We start from the raw sequence: 21,452 nt of genomic DNA, 5'->3' as shown, positions 1-21,452 counted from the left end.
CAAACTGCCTAACTTGTGATAGAACGAAATTACATTGATGTGACGTTGTTCTTGATGGACCCGTGTTAGGGGTGGTTGGTCTCCTCATTTTTTCAGCCTATTAACTTCTTTTTTTCCTGGGGATGGAAGTTAAGTTCATTTGTTTGTCAGTCTTTGGCTGTTTTTCCTACTAAAGAAAGGCACCATTTTTGCCTTTTCCATTCCATTTCCACAAGCTGGTGAAAAGAACTGTTAATGGCCCTAAGATTTGCACGCTGTGTGGTAGAGTTAATCAAGCTAAGCAGTCTGAAAAAATAGAAATTCTGCAGGTACTCTTAAACTTGTTCTTTGCCTACCAAGAACTGATTTCAGGAAATAACTGGAATAACTTTAGGATCATTTTTGGGAAAAGGTTTACGCAGGGAAAGATAGCAAACATCTGAACTTTTCCCAGAATAATTTTACCTTGCCATGAATAGTAAGCCATTCTTTTCATTGATTTTCCTCTTATCAGTACCACATTCACAGAATAAGTTCTCTTTATTCTCAACACCTCTTCCTTTCTGTTTGTCCAGTGACTCATTTTCTCCCTAACGCTTGCGCCATATGCTTGTACCTGGTTTCTGTTTTCTGGACATTTCCATCCTGCATTTCATCTACATGAAGAGCTCAAGGTTTAGCCAAAAAGTGACCCGTTACTAGTCTTATTATTAACATTTCTAATTCTTATTTTCTGTTGTGCTTATGTGGAGACATGGACGCTACAGTTCGTTTTGTAAAGCAGAATACTGCTTTGCCACAGTTGATAGATGGCAAGACATTATAAATTAGTAAGCTGCATTCTCTGGCAGAAATCAGTTCAGCATCATTTTGTTTCCCACTGAAGAGTGACGTGCCTATGCAGCTGCAGCAACAGAGGAGTTACTGACAGAGTTTTATACGATGTAGCAATCCTCTACCCATAGGCTGTAGAAATGCTAGACCGTTTCTACTCCTTGCAATACTACTTTATTCCCACTAAGCGGCATCAGGTTCATTGCTAGAAAGTGAAAACTATTCAGACTATCATCTTGTGTGTGATCATAGAAGGAGAGGGAGAGAAATAAAAATGGCAATGACCACAAGGAATCTACAGTGACACGAAAGAAAATCGTAATTTGGGCCAGCAACGTGTTGTGCCTGATGGCAATGTCTGCACTGCAGCTACCGCCGTGCCTACAACTCACGTAGACATACCCAAGTTCTCTAAAATGCCAGCAATGATACCACTACCAGTGCTATCATGTAGCAGATTGGCAATAGCTACCTGAATCTTTAGTCAGGTCCTCAAATACATACTGCATCTTCTTTCATGGGGTCTGCACTGCACCTGAAGCACTGTTTTCCAAGCAGAGATAGCTAGTGTGAAGGTGGATCTCCACAAGCCACCTTCGCAGCAGTTAGGTGGGAAATGTGTGTTAACTGACACAGCTAAACTAGAAAGAAGTTCTGGTGGGTTTTCTACCTCCAGCACCAGCAGGAAATAAGAATAGCAGTTTCTCTAAGTTTGCTGATAACCAAGGAGAGATTCCTGAGATTTCTGTGCATTCAGGGTAGCATCTTAGCAGAGCATAGGACAGAGGAACCTACCAAAGAGAAATCAGATCAAGAAACACAGTCTGTGTAATAAAAGCAGAGTAACAAATAAGAAAACTTAAAATTGGTCCTTGATTTTCCGGCTGTCCCAGATATTTCAGGAATAATTTAAAGATAACAGAGGATAAGCACCTCTGAAATAATCCTGTTCATCCTTGGAGAAAATATGCTGATGCTGAGAGAATTGTGGCAGTGTGAGAGAATGGTATTAGTGTGTAAGCTAGGTACACGTGTGTGTGTGTGTGTGTGTGTGCGCGCGCGTGTTACACAATTGTTTGTTTTGCTGATTTCAAACTGGAAGAACAGATACCCCTTTCTTCATTTCTTGGGGGTAGGCTAATAAAAAGAGCTGAGCATGCTATGCATATAAGAAATTTAAAGATGGACTGATTAGTATTCTACTCTGTTGCATGAGCGTAAAGCTCAACATGAAAACAAAGCACAAGCCTGAACTGACTCTCTTGCCCAAGGAATGTTAGCATGACCTTAAAAATAACCACTGTAGACACCTGCTGATTAGCTACCCAACTTCCACATGCGCCAGAGTACTTTTTGGCAGGATTAGTTGTCCTTTCCAAGAGGACACTGGTAAATTAATACAAGTATTTTCTGAATTTACTTCAGAAAACATTCCAGCTGTTCATGAAGTCACCACATTTTTACTTCTGAAACAGCTGTGAAAGTCTAGGATGTTACATGCCTGTCAGCTATTCCTGACGGCTGCCTTGCTGCATGTCGTAACTGATCCTGGATAGACAGTTGTTCTTTGTCCATTCTAGGCAAAGCTGAAACCACCATATAACACCTGACAGTAACAAAGAGAGAAGTAATGAAGACAGTTGGTTTCAAAGTGAGTGCATGTCCACATCTTTCATCTTCACGGAGCATGACATCAGTAACCCATTACTCCCTAGATCTTACAGAAGCTGTGGATAACGTGAACTAGAGCTGTCATACCAGATTCATTTGTTGTGTCCATTTCATATGGCAATTATGCTAATTTAGTGTTTGAAAAGAAGGTCTGTGTACCTAGCATGAAAGCATGGCTGGTGAAGTTGCTGCTAAATGTGGGATATGTTTATTTAGTGTTTTATTTTGTAATGTCTGTGATCCTGTAGACATTGACCTGGAACTCAAAAATGGTGCCTTAGGAAAAAAAAGGAGGACTTCTTTAGTCATCAGTATGCCTCAAAACTCATACATCTGTACTCTACTTCCCAAAATTAGGAAATTAGAAATATTCCTATTTTATGGATTATTAGATTAAATTTATTTACCTTTCTTAGAAGATCTCTCAAACTCAAGTCTATGCATGAGAATCAAGTCAGGTGAAAATAGTAATCTTTGCCACATACGAAAATGGACATTCCCATTGTCTGCTCTCATCCTGCCATGTTTGTGATTTGTAGTCATCTGCCACACTGCTATCTGTCTTCCAATCCAGTTCCCGCTCTTCACTGTAGTTTTCTGCCTCATTCATATTTCCCCATTTTCCAACAGTCTCTTATCCCCCTCAAGCTGATTACTTTGATCTTCTAGTACATTTTCTTCTCTTTCCTCTCTCTCTAACACCATGTATTCATCAACCTTGACTATTTCTTTCAGTGTCACTCCTCACAGTTATTATCACATTCCCAGTTTCCCTGCTTTTCTTGCTTTCTCCATGCCATCCTCAGCATTTAGTACACCTCTCAATCTCCCCTCTCCCTCTGAGAATCTGCCTGTTCATCCCATCTTTGTCACCTTACTTGTGCACGCTTTCAATGAACACTCATATACTCAGGCCTCACCTTTACCTCTGCATACCTTCCAACTTTGTGTTTTACTACTGTTACTCTCCTTCTTTTCCACAATCTTCCTGCAGCAGGTCACCTTCTCCTGTCTCCCTTCAGTTTTTTCTATGAACTTGTTTGCTAAAGTGCTTTGAAGAAATTAGCTGAGAAAATAAATCATAGGAAGTTCACACGGCCATTTATCCCCCAACAAAACATTACTTTGGTTTATTTTCCTTATGTGCTGGTTGATGCCAACCTAGATTGCAAAGTGGAGAAATAGAAGTGCTCCTTAAGCTGAGCAGTAGCGTTGCTTAGACTTACATCTGCCTCAGATCCCTCCTTCCTCACACCAGATTAGTTTCTCACAAATATTTAAGAATCCATTTAAAATTTCTCTTCTCCTACAACCTTTAAAGCAGTAGCATTGCGTTGATTCCTAGGTGAAGCCTGGGACTGGGGACTGGACCAGCTTGTAGCCAATGCTGCTAGCTCTATCCAGGAGCTCCCTAGCATATACCCTTAGGTTATGTCCACACAATTAGGCAAAGCATGTGCTTCAGGCTCTTGAGTTACATACTCTATGTCTTTTCTATCTTTATTGCAGCAGTAAACTCAGTCATGACTTCGTGTAGAGCTGAATTCAGGTGCTAGAGGTATCCCATACAAAAGTTATGATGTTGGCTGCAGGGATGTAGCTCTTCTAGAAATGGTCACTAGACTCCTGAGTGCTCAGTTCTTTTCACCTTTGCTTAGGTTTCAGTGTTGGGTTAAGCCTCTTCTTAGCACATCTTGTTCCTTAACAGTATACTTTTTGAACAGAGCTGATTTCCAGAGTGGGCTTGAACTCTTACTCATCTTCTTTATCTCCCTACTGCATCACTAGATGTATCACTAGACGCTTAGTTCACAGGACTGAAACAGGTTCCAGCACTCTGTTGATCCAATCAAGGTTCAAAGATATCTTTCCTTACAGTCATGACTTGCCTTCAGCAGACACATGGGCCAAGGCAATGGCATGCATGCCGCAGTGTCACTCTCCTGTAATGTTCCCTGGTTGAACTTTTAGCCATTGTATTGACTTTTGGTTCAGCTCCGACAAGCACTGAGCAGCCTCTCTCTCCTCTCACCACATGCATGGTTCCCGAGAGTGTGCTCAATACACCTTCTGTACCTTTCATCTCTACATGACTGTCATTGTACTTAATGGACTGGTCCCACTCTATCCACATGACAGTCTGCTCTGGATCTGAAAGTTGTGGACCTACTTCAACCAACTTCTCAGGCTTTTTTCTGGAAAAATCCATGTCATTAATAATCACTGCTAGCTAGTTTCAAGGTTATTGCCAATAATGGTTGGCTATACATTCCTTATATATTCCTGTTACTGTAACTGTTATTGTATTAGTATTATATGTCACAATATTACTTAGGAGTTTCAAATGAGGCCAAAGCCCATTGCATTAAATTCCCTATATATGCACAGCAAGAGAAACATTCTTGCTTAGTACAACTCAGTACCTCTATAAACAAAAAGTTAGGAAAAGCAGTGGTCTGGGCAAGGTCATCCCTCAGGTCAGGAGAAAGACAAGGCGACAGAGCAAGACCTTCTCCTCTAGATTATGCTACTTGCTCTGTTTATCTCCTTTGTCAAATCCTTGCCAGTCTCACCCAAGGGAAGGGAAGGGAAGAAAAGGATACAGTAAGACCTCATACAGTACAAATCACCATGCCTCAAGCTACTCCTGTGCATTAAGTCCTGCTGCATGCACTGACTTTTCTCTGCTAGATGCATCAGTAGGGCAAAAGCCCAGGTCTTTAAAATTCATTAGATACCAGTGGATTTTAGGTGTTCCAATAGCTTCAAGAATCTGGCCTTCAGGGAGCATAGGATCTGGGATTACTGATTTTCTCAAATTTCAAACTATTTGTTTAATCAGATGTATTTATGTATAATATAACACAGTTCATAAAAATACGGTTTGGTTTGGCTCACATTTGATAAGCTTCCCTGCTCCCCAGGGAAAAGAAGAAAAGCAAGGGACATTTCCATGCATATTATGAACGTAGAAGCTCCAGTCAGCATGTGGTAATTTCAAAAAGCATACTCTTTATATTTGAATTTAACCTGTTAATCTTATATTTCTGATATTTTTCCAGCTCCTTTTCTTAGTCGCTCCACTTATAGTGTTATTTAGAGCTAGTTTTGTTAAATACTGATATATACATTGTAATGCACTACACATTCAGCAAATGAGATCTCAGATATAAAAGAGTAATGCTGGCAAGATACTGCATATTTTCTACCCTATCAAATAAGCTACATGTAATCCCCTCTCTGAAACATAATGCAAATGCAGCTGAACCTGAGACTGGACCCGAGACGACAGCTTTAAAAGACAGTCATTTTTCCTCCTCCTTGCTTTCATAAAATGGTGTCCTGAAATATTCTGCTTAGGGCTGCAGGACTGAACAAATAGTCTGCTCTGCATGAGAAAGGGGAGCTGTCCTATTTAAGGTGGAGTGCAGAGCAAATGTCTTCCTTCCATCTCCCATTTTCCCTCTCAATAGCAAATGATTTGTCTTCACCAGAGGCAGGAATTGTCTCTCAGAAACTAACTTTCTGAATTTTTGCCTGAAAGGAGCACAGAACAAAAAATGGACATTAAGGAAACAGTTAATATTTCCGTGTATGCCTTTGGCTAGTAAATGATGTTCACCAGAGTTTTAGGGACAGCAAGTTCAGGCCCATGTCTTTCTGGAAGTGTTGTAATGCCCCCTTCTCTCTCTTGTCATCTCTGCAGGCATGTACATATAGACAGTGCTTTTATTACGTGTGGAAACGAGGTGCCTCCCTCCCATGATTTCCAGTTTGAAAGACAAAATATACTTCTCGTTTGTGACAAGTATACTCAGCAGAGGCAGTGGTAGAGTTGTGCTCACTCACACCATCCTTGGAACCAGCTCTGACTAACACTCAGTCTTGATCCTGCACCGATATCCTGAGGAACAATCAGGGTCCTGCAAGCAGGTCGAGGGAGGTGATCCGTCCCCTCTCTGCAGCACTGGTGAGGCCACATCTGGAGTGCTGTGTCCAGTTCCGGGCTTCCCAGTATAAGAGAGACATGGCCTTACTGGAGGAAGTCCAGTGGAGGACCACAAAGATGATTAAGGGACGGGAACATCTTTCATAGAAGGAGAGGCTGAGAGAGATGGGACTGTTCAGCCGGAGAAGAGATGGTTGAAGGGAAGCTTCTCAATGTGTACCAGTATGTATTGGGAGGTAATGACATATAGGGAGCCGGACTCTTCTCAATGGTGTCCACTGACCGGACAAGAGGCAATGGACACAAATTAAAAACCATGAAAATCCATCTGAACACATGAAAAAACTTTTTTAATATGAAGGTGGTCAAACACAGGAATGGGTTTGCCAGAGAGGTTGTGGACTCTCCGTCTGTGGCGATATTCAAAATTTGACTGGGCACAGTCCTGAGCAACCAGCTCTAGGTGACATGGCTTGAGCAGGGGGGTTGGTCCAGATGATGCCAGGAGGCCCATGCCAATGCAAACAATTCTGTGATTGCCAAAACTCTACCATAGGTTTGCTTTAATCTTGAAAACAATTTTTTCCATACCCTTTGTATGTTTCCTGTCAGGACTGTTTTCTGACCAATTCCAGCTGTAGCAAAGGTAATGTTGGTAAAACGAGGTTGGGGACACTGTCAGCTCCTGCAAAGGGGGGGGTGTCCATATTTAGAGTTGTGAGTGTGTGTCTGCAAAGTCACTGCCCATTATTCAATAAATTTCAAGTGCAGCATCAGTCTAGTTGGACAGATGAGGTTGTATGTGCTCAGAAGCCATCTAGTGCCATAGCTACCATCCAACAGACAATTTGTGGACCATACTTCAACGACTAGATTCTGGGAAGGATTAGTTAAGGAGAAAGAAAAGCAACGTTCAACAGGAAACAGACTTCTCATTGTGCCCCTTCATTGTATATTCTCTGTGCTCCCTTTTCTGCTCAGTAGCACCGGCCAGTTTGGGACACTCTAAATTGTCAAGAGCAGCAAGGGGTTACCCGGAGTGTGCTTTGTTTGGCAATACAGACAGCTTTTTTTGTTAACTGACTTGAACCCATTGTCTGTGCCCTCCCCCCGCCATACCCTCTCTCCTGTCCTCACCACCCTCATCCCCAACCCAGCTCACCCTCCGCAGATCCCCTTACAGTCTTTGGGTTCATGAAGTACAAATTAGCATAATCAGATTAGCTGCATGGGGTTGTTCAGCATGGAGCTGAAAAGGAAGAAAAAGAAAAAGTGATTCACAAAAAGAAGCCCTGAGGAGGGCAGAAGGGGGTGGTATTGCTGTTGTGCTGTGGTGCTGAAAACTTGCACCTGCATAGCAAGCAGATCCTCTTCTCACTAAGGACTCTTAGATGGTATTAAAGCATAGGAATTAGTTGGGGGGAGGGTAAGGAGGCAGAGAAAGGATGGCAGGAGAGCTGGGAAGGAGAGGAGAGGAAAGGAGAGGAGACGACACATTCTATTAATTGAATTATCTGGACTGGGAATGTATGGTTTGCTGACAGTGGAAAACATTGTTTGATTCCTATTCATCATGGAGAGGAGATCAGCTTGGTAATCTGGCCTATCAAGATAAGAGTTTTAGAGTCTCTGCAGGAGACTGATAAGAAACATGGTAAGAAAAAAGCAAACTGGCTACGGGCAGGGGGTGGGTTTGTTTTTTTTTTCCTGGGCATTTTCTGTGGTGGGCTTGCATCCCTAAGAGTAGTAAACAATCTGCTTGATTGCCTTAGTGCCTGCCCTAATCTTCTCTTTTCTATCCTTGCTGGGAGAAGAACCCTCCCAAAGGACTTAAGACTCAAATCCATAGCCACAGGTTTTAAAAGCAGCTAGGGGCTTTATATGTTTATATATTCAGGAACACAAGATGAAATTACTTGAAGGTAAAAGGTTTTTAAAAAAATCTTCAGATACCTTCCAAGGCTGCTTCCACATTGCCAGCTCTTCCAGCTGAATTCCCTGACCAGTCACCCTCGTCTTTCTGAGGTGTCTTAATAGCATGCATGGACAGAGATTACAAGAAAAGCACCCCAAAAAGCAGTCATGACAACCCTAAAATGTTTTAAGTTGAGCCCTCAAGATCAAGAGTCTTACTGACAGCCTTAGCCCTAGACTTTTTCAGTATTTCACAGAGTCAGGATAAAAGCAAACATAAATGTCAGGATAAGTCAAGCTTTGAGGCAGTATTTATGACAAGCCCCTGGCTAACTTGGACCTGCAGTTTTCAAGAAGAAAGACTGTCTTTGGTTTGATTTACCTTAACAGCACATGGCAAGAGAACTGCTGGAAGTATTTAACTGATGAAGTTGTGATAAAAAGCAAAGAAACTTTTTTTTACTATTATTTTAACAGCATTTTCATGTATTTGACTTTAGAAATAAGCAATTAACTTACAACTATATTGTTAAGGGAAATATAAAACATATTTAGATAGCCAAAAACATATAATCAATGTTTGTCTGTATTGGTTCAGCAGCCTATACTCTTGGGAAATACTTGAAATTAATAGGAGCCACTATATCAGGGCTTTCAGAATTACCTAACTGGTAGTTTTTGTTAGATGTAACAGAAACAAGGTGGTGGTGTTCTGTTTTCTGTAGATGATATATAGAGAAGTAATATAGAAGAAATCTGCTCCCCTACAACAAGAGTAGTATCCATCCAGGTATGTCAGACATGGAAGAACCATCCTACACGCTTTCTCCCACTTTCACTGACAATTGGTCTTGTTTTCACTCTTGTCATTTTTCTTTTTCCTTAGTCTGAAAGAAGAATAATTTTGATTTTAAAGGCAAAATTTGTGGTTTTTCCCCTTGCATGTGACCTTAAGTGAACTTTGGCATGTACTTCAAGGAGATGATAAGGGTAAGATAGATAGACAGACAGACAGACACACAGACATATATATATATATGTATGTGTATATATATATATGTTTTCTAATCTACTCAGCTAGTCAGTGCAAAATTGACAGGTAAAATCATGCTGCTGAAGTTACCTGCCATGAATTTCTCCCCTTGCTTCCAAATCTGAGAGCTGGGGAACAGCCGTTTGCATTCCACATGTCTATGCAGAAAGGTGGCCTTTGAGACTGGGCTGTCCTGTGCCAAACACAGTGGCTGGGCATGTTCACCAGACAGCAGCTGGCCGCTCTTCTGTGCCTGAAAATTTAGGGAAAACATTTGCAGCATAGCTCAGGAGGAAGAGCGAGAGCGGGCAGCTCCCTTCAGCATTGAATTATTTCGGTTCCCATTCAAGTGGTGGGAACGTTTCCCACCCAAGCAGGCTGTGCCAGCACCGAGTGCTTTTGGCAAGTCCAACCTGCCAGGCTCACTTGCTCTGTCAGGAACTCTCAACAGGCAACTGACTTTTTGCCATTCAGTCCCGTAGCAATCACTGCAGAGCCTCTTAGCAGGGCCAGATACTTCCTTCCGAAACACCTTTTAACCTACAGGCAGTAAAACATTTCAGGTCACAGTCAGCTGGCCTGAGCTTCTGTGGTTATCTGGGTCTAATAGCTTCCACTCAAGGTGCTTTTAGGCATTGTAGTTTCCTCTTGAGAGTCTTCAGGTCTTTCCAGTAAGTGTAAAGCCTTTTAAAGCTTGAATTTAATACTGTGTAGTCTTGAGTTGGGGGAATCTATAGGTTATGTTTTGGTTGGTTGTACGTCTATGTATCAGAGCACAGAAATTCTGCTGTGATTTGAAAGAAGATTTAATATTGGCTGCTCTTAGCCTTTCTCAGCTCAAGGACTGAGCACTGCTGTCTACCAGGGTTTGCCAAATACAGTCACCAAGAGAAAATCAGTGCTAAACGTTGTCTACACCCAGGGTTGGAGGCAGAATGCCTCCCTGGAGACTTGCTGACTGTGGGCCATCATCCTTTAGCTTTCCGTTAAAGTTTTAGGCTACCTAAGAAAGAGTCTGTCTTTCAAGGTGCAGAGTAGGGAATTTCAAAGAAAGTGAGGGATCTTCCCCAGGCCTGAGATATTCAGTGTTGTTCACTGTGCCCCCAGCCATCTGTAATGGGACTGAAAGGTGGGTGCATGGGAAAACCTCTCCTGCCTTGTGCTTGTGAATACTTCTCTGCATTGCTTGCCAGCATAAAAGTTGGAAACTTCATCTGAGGTCCCATGCAGTCCATGCTGAGGTACACAGGAGTCCCACTGACTTCTTTCTGCCCTTCATCCTGAGCCACTTCTGTGCTATTTTGTGGCACTGACATTCAGCAGGGATGTACCCACGGAAAGGCTGGTTGCTGGTTTGCCTCTCTTTTTGGCTCTCAGTGCCTAGGGGGTCCCTTTTCCAAAAGGCGCTCCCAAAAGAGTCTTATCGCAGGGTCCTCAGTTGTGCACTGTTGGATTTGCAATCCGTGGCAGCAAAACAAACCGTGGAGGCATGGGATGTGCATTTGTTTGCACACATGGGAAGGGGGTGGAGGGAGAATACAATGGGATGAGACTAACTATTTTTCTTATAGAGAAGAGCTGGACCAACTCAGAGTGCAATGAAAATGCTACCCGTGGCTTATGGATGGAACAATAATGAATAAATTCAACCAGATACATGTATTGATCAGATACAGGGCAATCTCTACCTTCTGTAACCCAAATACTTGTCTGAGCTGCTTCCTCCACCCACCTTCTCCTCTCTGATTCTCTCAGCACCTGCTGTATTAAAAATACAATTACACCCCTGAAAAGTGATGGATTTAGACTCTGTCACTTTGTCGATGACCTTTAGATTTAAGACTGGCTCCCAAGTGAACCCTGCCCCACAGGTCAGTAGTTAAGTCGCCCATTATCTCCACCTCCTTTCATCACCCAGCTTTCAAAGAATAGAAGTCAGATCTGCCTTCCTTACACACTTTAGCCATGGTCACTGCATATCATTCCCTAGCAGCAAAGAAGTTTGTAGGAGCCAGTTAGATACTGGAAGATAAATTAGTAAATGATTCATGAATTGTATGCCTCTGAAACGCATGGGTCCTGCAGCTTCTGCTTCTTGCTCAGAGCAAGATGCTAGGATGGATCTTAGTGTCCTGAAACAACTCTGTTTGCCATTTAATTTGGCTGGCTCAGGAATCCTGTGAGTCTCCCTCTGCTACGCTCATCGTACCCTCCTCCTCCCTGATTCAGTACAACTAACAAGGCTGCTGAGTACATGCCTCACCACAAAGTCTTCCTCACTGTGGGCAACACTCCAGAAAAAACAAGGCACCATGCAGATCTAGGATTTCGCAGTGCAATGTCCAGTTCTAGGCACAGTGTGTTCACATCAGCCAGGATTTGAATCCACCGAATCTCAGGCCAAAACCCTGACTGCAGACCTGCCCTTCCTCTAACCATAGGCTGGCCATCACTAGGATTCATGCACAAGACTACAGCGTCCTTGCAAGACACAGTTGCAACATATTTCTTTCCTTACTCAACCCAAATATCCAACTTCAATTATACTCCATAGCCACAAAGGAGATACTGAGAAAGTGCACACGATGAACAGCAGTCTGCACAGCAGGCTTGTTCCTGGTGATGTGTGGGTTACTTTTAAGGACAGTGTACATTGCACCTCTCCTGGCATCAGTTCTCTTAGGTTCTGTGATAGCTGAAGAGTGGCATTTGTCTCCTAGCACCCAGCCACTGAAGAAAGTAATCCTCATTTGACCTGAAATGTGGAGCTATATTCTTCCGTTGATGCTGTTGGAAATTCCAAGTAAAGGAATGTCTCACTGGGATTTCTGCATCACAAAGGCATGGGAGGACACCTCATACCCTCTGTGCAGGGTAGGAGTACCATGGTTTGGAGTGAGCCATGACCCTTTTAACTTTGCATCATGCTTTTTTGTATCAGGAGATACTAAAGATGCTTCTAGAAGATACCACCTTAGCTGGTCTTCCTTGCAATGTTGACAGCCATATCCTCACCAAAAAAATTATAAAAGGAAAAAAAAGTGCTATTCACATAACTCTATTTAGCACTGCTAGTTACAACTAGGAGACTCAGTAGGGTCCTTAGGATGAGGGACATTTTTGTCATTCATTCTAAGGTTTTGCCAGTGCTGCAACATATGTGAGACATTTTCAGCCAGCTCCAAATGACTTGGTGCATCTCCATGCCACAGGTCCCATTATTTCACAGCACAGCACCATGTTAACATGGCTATACCACTGTGGCGTGCCCACTTCCAGAGGAGGCATTCCCGCATTATCCTGAGCATACTAACTAGTTTGGCATTACCTTCTGTAACCAGAGGGTTCTCTCTAAGATGGCATTGCCTTGCTTAGTATAAATACATATTTTGAACCTCACATTTGCTGATTTCATGACTTTTATACATAATCTCTTGAGATGATACCTTTCTCAGGCACATATTGTGCAGAAATCCCTCTCTTGGTGTATCATAGAGCAGTGTCAGGGCTGTGAGACACCCAGTTAAGCATGAAACTGAAACTGGACCTGTGTCCCAGTGATTTCCCATCTTTTCCTCACAACTTTGCATCTGTCATCCTAGTGATTCCTCTCCTTCTCCCAGCCTCATATTCAATTGGGGATTAAGTTGTTCCCACCAGGTGTTAGCCAGAAAGAGCAGCTTTACATCCTAAGCTCCCCTCAACTTTGGATGAGTTTTTATATCTGAACCTGGACTCCAGTCCGAATCTGTAGGTTGTGCCTATCTGAACATCTCCAGATAACGATAGACTCAAATCAGAGCCCAAACTAATTCTTTAGGGTGACTTCTACTTTTTAAAATGGAGTTGGTTAAAATCTTTTGAATTGTGAATATTTGGAAGAAAAACACAACTGTGTTGCACAATGAAATTTTATTTATCTGTCTTTTTCAAGACCTGGTCAAAATCTTCTTAGCATGTACATTGAAATACAATTCAACCAAAAAGTGTAAGAAATCATAATAAACAAAGAATTCCTGTCATTCTTCATCATCTGATAATGTTGTTTCTAACATCAAGACTCCTGCATAAGTGCTGAACAATAGAACGATCCTCTACTGGAAATTCCGTTGTAATGTTTTTGGTATCCTCTACCAAGTGGTATGCAAATGTAAAATGAAATTTTAGAGAAGTTTAAAAAGACAAAGATCAGTTTCTTAAATAATTTATTTGGAATATATTAGATGCTAAATAACATCATATAGCACAAAATATGATCAGTTACACTGTATTTGTTCATGATCATACAGATAAGAAATCCACAAAAAATGAAGAAGAAACTTGACCAAAAAAAATATCTTTGGTAAATATATCTAGTGAATTACACGCTGAACATGAGAGTAGGGAGCTCCTAAATGGAAAAGAGAACAAAGAAAGCGCTGATATGAACCAAAGCAATAACAAGAAGGGAAGCTTTTTAGGATAGAAAATATAACAAGCATGTTACGTCACAAAATTGCCAGGGTTTCTTTCCCCTTCCCTGGACAATAACTCTGCTCACAAGATGTTTTCGCTTGCCTTGGTGACCTGTGTTTCCTAGGATAGCAAGTGGCTGATAGACCAAATAGCACCACCACACCTCGCCAGTAAGTGCTCTGATTTACTTGGACTAATTTATCCTGCTGTAACTCCCAGCGAGTCAACAGAAAGCTAGGAGGAGGACTTGGCTCATTACCTTTGAGGCACTGTGCAGAAGAGGCTGTGACTCTATTCCGTAACATTAAAGTGGGCAGAGGCGGGGAGAAAGCAGTACTGATTTCACAAACCGTGCAAAAGACTCTTAGTGTGTTTCCACTCAGCTGCTCTCCAGCGCAGTCCTCAGCCCTGACAGCTCAGAAATGCAGGGATAAGCGAACTGAAGATTAGCAGTGTTCAGAAACAAAATGAAATCACCATGAACCCTTTCGTTTTGTTTTTTTTTATTTTGGTCAAAATCTGTCCACTGGCATGCCTGTACCTTACAGCACCAGCCCTGGATGGGGTGAGCTGTCTTCCTGCCAAACCTTGGTCTTTGTCAATGCTGGCTGCTGGCTGGGGTTAAACCATGACAACAGGACAGCTCAATAGATGCTTAGCAGCCCTGGCTTCTTTGGTGCACCTGGTGGTTGGTGAGGCTTAAAAAGGCAGCTCAGCTTTGGGTGCCAAATCCCCTCATGCAGAAGGGCTGTACGTGTTATGTGCACAAACCCTATCTCTGCTTCCTGAAGGCAGCTCATTGTCTCACGAATAAACAGAAACAGCCCAGGGGTGTGCCTTGGCACATGGGAGCTCCATTTCTTCACCAGTGGTGAATAGTTGTCTTTTCTAAGCATTAACATGTACCTTGGTCCACATGGAAATCATAAGGACCTGTGTCAGTGGGAGCAAGATCTGACCAGGAAGCAGTTCTACTTAAACCTGGTGTCATTTTTTCTGTTGCTCTAGGCAGCTTTATAATTTGCATGAGAAGTCCAGACCTTTGCTGGCACAGGTTATAACTCACTCAGGAAATTAAATTGATTTGTGGGCAACAACCCACAATGGTCACCTTCATGAAACCTCTTTTCATCCTGCTTATCATCTAAACACCTACAGCATGGCGGTTGGCGTTCCTTACAGGGAACTGACCCACTGAATCAAATGGAAGACATTTACATCAATTTCTTTGTCCTTGCTCCATCAACACATTTGGGATAGTGTCCAGATGGAGGAACCTCAACTACAGCAGGCCAAAGCGGGGAGTTTAAAGACAGTCAGCTGGGTATGCAGGCAGCATGCCCCTAGTCTTGTCCCTGGTCTTGGTACCCCGCCTGGGGCAGACATCAACCCAGCTTCACGCAGCCCAGCATCACAGCACCAGGGCCTTACAGGTGACAGCAGGGATGTGGGCAGCTCAGTTCTGCCTCCCGCAGCAGCAAAAGCAGGGCTGGTTCAGGAACTTGATGCCCAAGACCCGTGGCACACAGCCTGTGCCCAGCACCTCCTGTCAGGCTCGGGCATGCTCCAGCTGCTTCTGTACCCCGGCATGAGAAGGGGTACTGCTCACTGGCGTTTCCATGAAGGTTTTCACAGTGCATCATTGAGGCCTTTCTCCTGGGACCTCCCTCCCAAAACAGGACCTCCCCCATTGCTACAGCTGTTGAAGAACAAAGACGTTTATCCACCAACCTGTTTGATGGGCATTTAAGGCAGGTGGAGCGTAGCTGACCAGCTTCCTTCACATGCACACTGTCACTGCTACGGAGGAGGTTTACTTTGCCTGTTGAACCCACTGAAACTCATCTATGACTATGTCTTCTTTTATTTTAAATTGGCATTTTTGCTTTAACCTAATGTCTAATTTTGTTTAATAATGGTTTGCTCTGACACTAGAGATCCCTCCAGTCTGGTGGAGAAAGATGTAGCCAGGTTCAAGGGCTAGGACTTGTATTTTCAAAAAGAAGGATCAAGCTGGAAATAAGATTCACAGGCTCAAGATGGAGTGCAATTAGCCCCTGGAACCACTGGTGGAGGACTGTGGCAAATATCACATCTCTCAAAATCTTTCACTACCGAGGCCAGATGTCTGTCTTGGACAAATTTTGTGGTGCAGTCATCATTCTTGAGCTCAGTAGTGCTTCCTTGAAATAGCATGGGAGAATAATCTCTTTCCCTGCCAGAAACACTGGATGAATTTCTATGGCCTTATTTATGGAGGAGATCAGGGCAGAAGGCCATTCTGTCTTCGGCTCTGCTGTGACAGCAGTGAGTCCTTCCCAGTTCCCAGGGGCTACAAGTTCTCTGTCTGGTATTCCAGGTTGTTGGCTGACCAAGGATTTCCTTTCCTATTAAATAAAAATGTATACTAAATGAAACAGTAATAAATATAAATAAATAATCACAATAATAGAGGAGCAACCCACAGATTCTGCAAAAAGAGGGGGACTATCAGACTAACACCAGGACCGCAAGTCTCATTGTCTGCTAGGGAGATGATGTCTCTGACCAGCACTCTGCTATATTGCTGCTCACGCCAGGAGAAGAGACACCACAGTTTTCCATCAGTGTCAGCTCCTCCATGCTTTGCAAGCATGGGGCTTGCTGGAAGAACCCCAGGATGCTGCCCCGTGCTGCCGCTGCCGTCTGCTGCAGACCTGGCTCTCCCAGGACCTTGACGAGGAAGTTGATGTATCTCATAGCTAACCGGAGTGTCTCATTCTTGCTCAGTTTTTTGTCTGGCGGGTGGGTGGGAATGAGTTTCCTCAGCTTGGCAAAGGCGCTGTTGACATTTTGCTGCCTCCATCGCTCCCTGGTGTTGGTGAAGATCTTCCTTGTCATTCTCAAGGTGCTGCAAAGCAAAGGAGATGGTGAGTGAATGCTAGATGCCCCAGGCTTTCACGTAGGCTGCTGCTCTGGGGGCACTGTAACCTCTGGGCCAGCAGCAAGCACACAGTGGTGGTGCTAGGCATTTCTAGTTTTTGCCCTCTGTGGCTGATGCCCTTGTCCTGCATGTCCTGCACAGATTCCCTAATCCCTAAAGTCATGTCCCCATTCACAGCCATGATCATAAGCACTGCAGCTGCAACCAGATGCCAGAGTCCAGTAAGGACTTCACAAAGGAGTAAATGGAGTTTAATTTCCTCATACAACCATTTGGTGCTGCTACGAGCCCAGCTCCTGAGAGTTCCCCTGCAGCAGAGTTCCCAATAGCCAATGCATTAGTCATCCCACCAGGCTGTGTGAGGGAGACCCAGGCACTTTTTATGGGGGAAGGCAGGCAGGCCCAGGGCAGAACACATCCATGCTCTCCCAGCCCCAGTTCACACGTTCTTGGGGGCTGCTCCCAGCTGGCCCAAGCTTAGCGACTCGTGGCTGGAGCTAAGCCAGGCAGACCTTCATCATGGGCCTTCAGTGAGCAGACAACTGACACTACAGACACATGTGATTATGGTTATTTCAGGAGACTTCTGCGGGGAAGCAACAGTCTGATTCCCTGCCCAGCCCACACTGACTGCTCACTGCTGGTGGCAGACACTCTTCAGTCTGATCCACTCAGGCTTCTGCTTTAGCCTCTGAGAGCTGCCAAAACTAAGCCACAAGTGCCATGAGTGCAGGCTGCAGAGGGGAAGTGCAGTTCCTACAAAATGTCTACGTAGGTGTTACCTGTCCACCCTGCCTCACAGAGCTGAGCAGCAAAGGGAACCCAGTGCCCAGAGCAGACCTGGCAACAGAAGAGCGCTGTGCAAGGGGTGCACAGTAATTCTAAATGCCATTTACCAGAAAGGATGTAAAAAGCTCTTGGGGTTGCCCTAACCCTGCTCCCACTGCCATTGGAAAGAGTCTTCCCTTCTTTCCCACAGCCCTGCAGGAGACACTCACTTCTCCATTTCTGAAGCTGCTTTTTATGCCAATGGCACACAGACAGTTGGAGCAAGGAAAAACTATCCGCAGCCAAGAGACTAAAGGACAAATGTTTCCACTTACCCTCTTATGCATGTGAAAACCTCAGCTTTTTATATTCATTGGCAAACCCATCCTTACAGCAGTCCCACAGGGGACTGGGGAGCAGGAGGTATAGCACCCTTCACCCCCAGAAAGAGGAAACTTTGGGGTGACAGCCCAGCTGTGATCCCGTGTCTGTGTGAAACAGCCTCATACCTGCAACCAGCCATATGTGCAAGACACTTGGGGTGCACCAAAGTACATGGTAATAGTCCGGGTGAATAAAGAAATCCCAGTGTGACTCAGAGGTTAATTGGGGTGCCTTGGCAGGGAGACAAGACATGCATGGCAGACAGAGAAGTTCCCTCCCAGCTCCTTCAAGTCCCAGTCCAGCACTGATTACAAATCACCCGGGAAACACAGTTACAGCATTGTAAATTATGTCAGAGCCGTGTTCAGAGACCTTGGTCAGAGATGCAGCTAATACAGATGCGCCCATGTATACTATATATGGCTACGCTCATGCCACCCATACTTTGCAGGCTCCTCTTGGACGTAGCCTTTACAGAGCTAACACATTTCTATTTTGGTAGAAGTCTGAAATTACTGTCAGGCCCAGTTGTCTGCTCTGCCTTCAGGGGACGAGAAAATTGTCTCACCATAATGTCCTTGCTTCGTGAGAGGCTCATTTAAAAAACAAACCCTCATATTTCAGGTTGCTGACAGTTTTTCATATTTTTTGTGGACTTATGTTGAGACCCATTGCTTGATCCAAATGGGGATTGTATCTATTTTTTTAATGATTCTCCTACTCCATCTATTACTTTTGGTTTGTGCTCTGGGAACAAAACTACTTGGTACTTTGCACCTACCTGAAACAGCTAGCATGTACCTTTTTGGCAAGAACACTGCCACATCAGTGACAGGGATTTTAAACACTGTCTTCCTGTGCTCCTCTGTAATGCAGCGCATTCACTCCTCAAGGCAAAACTTTTGCCTTTACAGTTTTATTCTTCCAAGCAGCTGCTTGGATCCAGGTGAAATTCAGAGTGCCACCTGCTTCTCTCTCTCTCTTCTGTTTTTGGTGTTTGTTGTTTGGGGTTTTTTAACACAAATTTATCTGTGTACAAAGGGATTTATTTTTTATAACATAGGGAAAGTTATTTGGGTTTCCTTGTTTCTTGTAATGGGTTGGGTGGATTGTATTTTGCCAGGCCTTTCAGTCTCTGCACTGTAATTCTGGTATGTGGGTCTGGGTTTGCTGGATGCCTGTTTACATCTCAGCTACAAATACCAACAGAGGGTCTGCTCCTTCTCTTTGTCCTGCAGACAGTCCCCAGCACAGCACTCCAGGAAACCAGGTTAGCATCCAGCCCTGGTGCTGTGAACATGTCATCTTGTCCTGATAGCGGTATTATTGGTGGAAAAATAACCCCAGCCTACTCCTTCACACCATGATTTCTTTGTCTCTCTTCTCTTGCCTTTGGAAAGGACAATGCTACCTTTGTGGTCACAAGCCTTGTCAGCAAACAGATGCCTTTGTGAGACCAGCTCATGCTTTACACTTCAAAAACGTGTGTTTGTATTTCTGACATTTATTCAAGATCAGCAAACAACAGCTCCTTCCCTCTCCCAGAGCCTCCTCTTGCGCTGATAGCTCTATGGGGAGCTTCATTTCAGGTGTAATCCACCTCCGTACGTCTCTCCACCTTAAATTCCTCTCTGCTTTTTCCCTTTACTGGTGCGAGTTTCCTGTTGTTGTGCTCAGAGTTTCACCTAGAAACATAAGAGAAAAACGAGCCTGGTCCAGTCCTGCAGTAATTGTAATGTTTCAGCACAGCTTCTTTTCTCGTATCATCACCTACAGATCTCTCAAGTTCTCTGTAACCACAGCACCTTCCAGTTAAAGTGCAGCCAGTTTACTGACAAGGGATCTGATTTTCATTCCTTTTGTCTCATTCCCTTCCTCCTCTTCCCTCCTTCTCTCCAACCCTCCCCATGAAGCTTGGCTTTCAATATGATATTACTAGCAGCTTCAGGTCTTCGCTAATCTTGCACATCTGAGCAATGTATTCTTTAGCTTTCTCTAATGCACTGTATAAAATATGTATTGTCTAGTGGCTGCGTGCGGCTTATATCCCACTGGTGCATTTTAAATCTGTGCAGAAATCACCTGATTGTACATATCATGGACAGATAAATTGCACTAACCTGCAAGCCTGGATTCTGTGCTTTCTGGTCACCTTCCCTAACCACAGGTTAACAGCCCCACATCTAGCTACCAATAAAGAAACCCAGGAAGACAGAAGCTTAAATTCAAGAGGATTAATTTTGCTCTCAGGAATGTAAATCTGGAAGGTTACACCATTTTCACTGGAGGAATTACTTCGAAGGGCAAAATGTTGCCACTGAGGAGAGGATTTAACTCAGATCAAGAAGACACGTCCAGAAGTAGCCGGTAAGTGCAGTTTCATGAGCTAAGATCCACATCTGCAGGGTGTAAAGAGAATTGTGCAAAGAAATAACCCCAGCCCAGCAGTGAATCGGCTCCAAGAGCCAGAAAGAGAAAAAACAAAACACCACCACCCACCAAAAAGATAACTGAAGCTCTTTCCACCCCCCTGCCTACGCCTTTGAAAAATATAAAAATGGGGGGGGAAATACTGGCTGTGGTTAATGCAGCCCCAAGTGTCACCAGACAAAAGACTAAACAATAGAAAAGATGAAGATCTCTCCCTCGGTAGCAGCAGTTCTCACAGCCTCTCTATGCAAAAGCCATTCAGGCAATTCAGGCAGCAGCAGCCAAGCAGCTTAGGCACAAAGCACCATCTCTGCTAGGACATCCCCCAGCAAATGGCCCCTGAGCCAGCGGTTACTGTCTGAGGGCTGGCAGGGGACTCGCCGGGAGCCCAGCACTCAGTCATAATTAGCAGGCTGCTATTAAATAAAGCTCTTGGATGAGAAAGTTCCTCCCTCAAGCTATACCTTTGACCTCCGTGAAGTTAAATCCATGTTGAAACTGGCCACTGGAGACCTACTCCTGCAAATCTTAATCAGACAGCAGATGCCTGCTGCCAGCAAGAATTGGAGTGCTTCTAAGTAAACCTGCAGTGCCACACCGTTACTCCGTGGGAGAAACCCAGTGCCTGCTAAAATTGGTTATTTAACATATTGTATTGGATTTTGTGAAGTCCCCTCAGCCCTTAAGTAAATGGCAACAGAAGAGCAGATGGTGCCTGTTTCCTGTATCAGGCAGGTGCTTGTGAGCCTGACCTACCACAGGGAGCAGATTCCCCAGCTATGACTCCTCGCTGCTGTGCTCTGTTCACTTTGCATCAGTGTGATCTGGAGAAGAGGAGAAAGAGGAAGCTCATTGTTTCCCTCTTCAGTTTCATGCGAGCCTCAGAGCATGGGACTCAGCTCCATGCAGAGGGGAAGATGGAGCATGGATGTCACAAGACATTACACTGTCTATCCATAACGTGTGACTTTTTTTTTCCCCCACCCCCTAGGAGGAATAAGCTCAAACTCTTTGCAGCTGAACCATGCTCTATTTGCTGCGCAGTTGCCTGGATTGCAAGGACTTCCTTTGGGTTGGGAGAGGAAGGAAGAGGAGAGGGGACAATGCATCCC

At 44.0% G+C, this 21,452-nt stretch overlaps 1 protein-coding gene across 1 annotated transcript; it reads right to left on the bottom strand.

Moving 5' to 3' along the window:
- Positions 1-16,361: 16,361 nt before the first annotated feature.
- Positions 16,362-16,715, bottom strand: TAL2 (TAL bHLH transcription factor 2). The gene has a single exon (XM_050913667.1). The coding sequence runs from the start codon at positions 16,713-16,715 to the stop codon at positions 16,362-16,364; it is 354 nt and encodes a 117-aa protein (XP_050769624.1).
- Between the last annotated feature and the right edge of the window lie 4,737 nt (positions 16,716-21,452).

Source organism: Gymnogyps californianus, chromosome Z (assembly GCF_018139145.2).
Source record: "Gymnogyps californianus isolate 813 chromosome Z, ASM1813914v2, whole genome shotgun sequence".
In the NCBI taxonomy this organism is placed as follows: domain Eukaryota; kingdom Metazoa; phylum Chordata; class Aves; order Accipitriformes; family Cathartidae; genus Gymnogyps; species Gymnogyps californianus.
The sequence above is the reverse complement of the archived record's forward strand: the minus strand, read 5'-3'. Positions and strand labels throughout refer to the sequence as shown.